The 3,322-nt window shown below is 45.4% G+C and overlaps 1 protein-coding gene across 2 annotated transcripts in view; it reads left to right on the top strand.

Annotated features, from left to right (window-relative positions):
• GARNL3 (GTPase activating Rap/RanGAP domain-like 3) overlaps positions 1–3,322 on the top strand; it is a 177,348-nt gene that overhangs the window by 171,630 nt on the left and 2,396 nt on the right. For both annotated transcript variants that reach the window (XM_011931358.1, XM_011931359.1), the window contains 2 exons: positions 941–1,156; positions 2,670–2,796. In XM_011931358.1, coding sequence (XP_011786748.1) covers positions 941–1,156; positions 2,670–2,796 — 343 coding nt within the window. The remainder of the gene's footprint in view (positions 1–940; positions 1,157–2,669; positions 2,797–3,322) is intronic.

The following is a 3,322-nucleotide window of genomic DNA, read 5'->3' as shown; positions in this document are numbered from 1 at the left end:
AAAAAAAAAAAAGTACAAAAACTAGCTGGGTGTGGTAGCATGTGCCTGTAGTCCCAGCTACTTGGGAGGCTGAGGTGGGAGGATCACCTGAGCACCGAAGGTCAAGGCTGCATTGAGCCAGGATTGCACCTCTGCACTCTGGCCTGGGCAACAGAGTAAGACTCTGTCTCTACAAAAACTAAAATTAAATTAGCTGGCTGTCGTGGCATGCACCTGTGGTCCCAGCTACTCAAGAGGCTGAGGTGGGAGGTTCACTTGAGCCTGGGAGGTCAAGACTGCAGTAAGTCATGATTGCATCATTGCACTCCAGCCTGAGCAACAGAACCAGACCTTCTCTCAAAAAAAAAAAAAAAAGAAAAAAAAAGTTTCAGCGGGAAGAAGGGAGTTAAAGGCTATAGAGTTTCCAACTTGCAACAGCAGTTATTTTTCCTTCAGGGCTGTTAACAGTAGTGGGTTTTGATAGCTAAAAGAATAGAGTCATCAAGCCTAGACATTCCTTAGCACATGCAGTCTTTCACTCTATCTGGCTTTGCCTGCGAACCCCAGAGGCCTCTGCTGTGGTTACCTCATTGCTTTGAACACAGCGCTTTTCATAAATTCTTACCACATCACTCATCTTACTGCACACAGTTAAGATAAAGCACAGAATTCCCCAAGCAGGGCAGCTTTTTGCTTTTCTTGTCTAGTCTTTTTTCCTGTGTAGTCACGAGTGCATTTTACCTAATTTACACATGAAAATGCTTTAGAAAATGCGGAGCCATCAGGCACTCAGGCACCCTCAAATTAGTGCTCCCGGCCAGCCCTCCCAGTGGGACATTACAGATCAGTGTGTGACATAAAGTCTTCCTTCATGCTATGTTAGGGAACAAGAGATTACTCTCTTGTAAATAATATGAGCTTTTCTTAAAGTTCTGATGTTCTTTTTGAAATCACATTTCAGGTGAAATTCAATCAAAAAATCTGTACAAGATTCCACTTAGAAACCTCGTGGGCAGAAGCATCGAGCGACCTCTGAAGTCGCCCTTAGTCTCCAAGGTCATCACCCCACCCACTCCCATCAGTGTGGGCCTCGCTGCCATTCCTGTCACGCACTCCTTGTCCCTGTCTCGCATGGAGATCAAAGAAATAGCAAGCAGGACCCGCAGGGAACTACTGGGTAATGGTTCTCAATCCTGGTTTCCACTGTCTGTGAACAGACCAGCTGGTTTTATCTTGGGATATGAATTGTCCTCAAAAACAATGAGTTTAAAAGGAAACTTTCCTTTTAAGAAGGGATTTATAAGTAAGTTCTAATACATCTATACCAAGGAATACACTATAGTGTAAGCACCAACAGTGATGTTGTTGATCTACATTTATTGGTGTGGAAAGCTGCCCAAGCCATGTGAAGGCGGGAAATGGGCAGTTTGTAAAACACTATGTCTAGTCTGATACCATTTTTAAAAATAAAAGTACCAATCTATATATGATTTCCTAGAAAGGTGTCTAGAAGGATTTATATCCCATAGTCCTCAGGCAACATTTTATGTTGGTATATCCCAAAGTGGAAAGGTACCATGTTTTTACACGTGTGTGTTCGGTTCCCTTATTACTTCTCCCAGCCCTAGACAGTGGGGGCAGGTCTGTGGATGGAACAGATGCAAGATATGTGTTGAGCTCTTTTCTCTCAGTATAAATATGGGACTGGGTTCACACCTGTTATCCCAGCATTTTGGGAGAGGCTGAGGCAGGAGATCACTTGAGTTCAGGAGTTCAAGACCAGCCTGGGTAAAATGGTGAAACCCCATCTCTATAAAAAAATAGAAAAAAATTAGTCAGCCATGGTGGCATGCGCCTATAGTCCCAGCTACTCAAGAAGCTGAGGCAAGAGAATCAATTGAGTCCAGGAGATCAAGGCTACAGGGAGCCATGGTGACACCACTGCACTCCAGCCTGGGTGACAGAGAGACACCCTGTCTTTAAAAAAAAAAAAAAGATGAGAGGCCAAACCAGAGAAACATAAAGCCCCTGATAAGTGTGAAAAGGTTAGACTGTTAGAAACCTTTTTGTTCAGATTTGTGGAAACAAAATAAGGAAAAATGGAAGTGACATGATAAACCAGTAAAAACTGGTTTGAAAACTTAGATTGGGATCTGCATGACAGGTAGCCTGAGCACATCCCTGCCCTGCAGTAATATTCCCTGAACAACTGGAGGAGGGGATTCAGGCCACCTGACAGGGCAGGCCTTGACACTAACAAAGTCCATTGGTTTTTCAAGTTGGTGCCTTCCACTGTGTTTTTAAAATAAATGTATTGCTATTTTTAATGCAGTCTTCCATATCAAAGCTTGATCTGCCCACCACTGTTTACAAACCACTGAGCTTTTGCAAAACGGAACCTCTGAATTGGAGAATTACAGGGTTATCAGCGGTAGGACTGTAGATCATCTCTCCTCATTAGGCTCTTTGAGTCTCTAATTTTTTTGCAATGTGTGTATACTTTATAATCAGAAAATAAAAACCTTCTACCAACAAGAAAACCAATAATTTGAAAATATATATTCTATCATCTTTCTTCCTGACTCTAGCACAACAATGCACCAGTTCCCAACCAAGAAAAAATAAGGGTCTTTTCTGTCTCCGTGGCAGCCCTGTGGTAGTGACCCTCTGACCTATGATTCTCAATCCAGGCCTCTCGGATGAAGGTGGACCCAAGTCAGAAGGAGCGCCAAAGGCCAAATCAAAACCCCGGAAGCGGTTAGAAGAAAGCCAAGGAGGCTCCAAGCCAGGGGCAGTGAGGTCATCTAGCAATGACAGGTAAAGAGATGGAGAGGCCCCTGCTCGGGGTGGTGGACCTGTGAGTCACAGCACTGCCCAGGAGGCCCCTTCTGTGGATTGATGATGCCACTAGTGGCCCCTTTGGCAGCTACAGCAGAGGGCCAGCAGCCTGCTCCTCTCTGAGGGTACCCAGACCCTCAGGCCGGCCAGGGAGGGATCTAGACAAATGGGCACACATACCAGCAGTCAAATGCTCATTCAAATATATTGAGACCAGGCCAGGTGCAGTGGCTCATGCCTTTAATCCCAGCACTTTAGGAGGCCGAGGCGGGCAGATCACCCGAGGTCAGGGGTTCGAGACTAGGCTGGCCAACACAGTGAAACCCCGTCTCTACTAAAAATACAAAAATTAGCCAGGCGTGGTGGCACATCCCTGTGGTCCCAGCTACTTGGGAGGTTGAGGCAGAAGAATCGCTTCAACGTGAGAGGCGGAGGCTGCAGTCAGCCAAGATCATGCCACTGTACTCCAGCCTGGGCAACAGAGCAAGACTCCATATATATATTA

The sequence above is a fragment of the Colobus angolensis genome, unplaced genomic scaffold, assembly GCF_000951035.1.
Source record: "Colobus angolensis palliatus isolate OR3802 unplaced genomic scaffold, Cang.pa_1.0 Scaffold9, whole genome shotgun sequence".
NCBI classification, from domain to species: Eukaryota; Metazoa; Chordata; class Mammalia; order Primates; family Cercopithecidae; genus Colobus; species Colobus angolensis.
The sequence above is the reverse complement of the archived record's forward strand: the minus strand, read 5'-3'. Positions and strand labels throughout refer to the sequence as shown.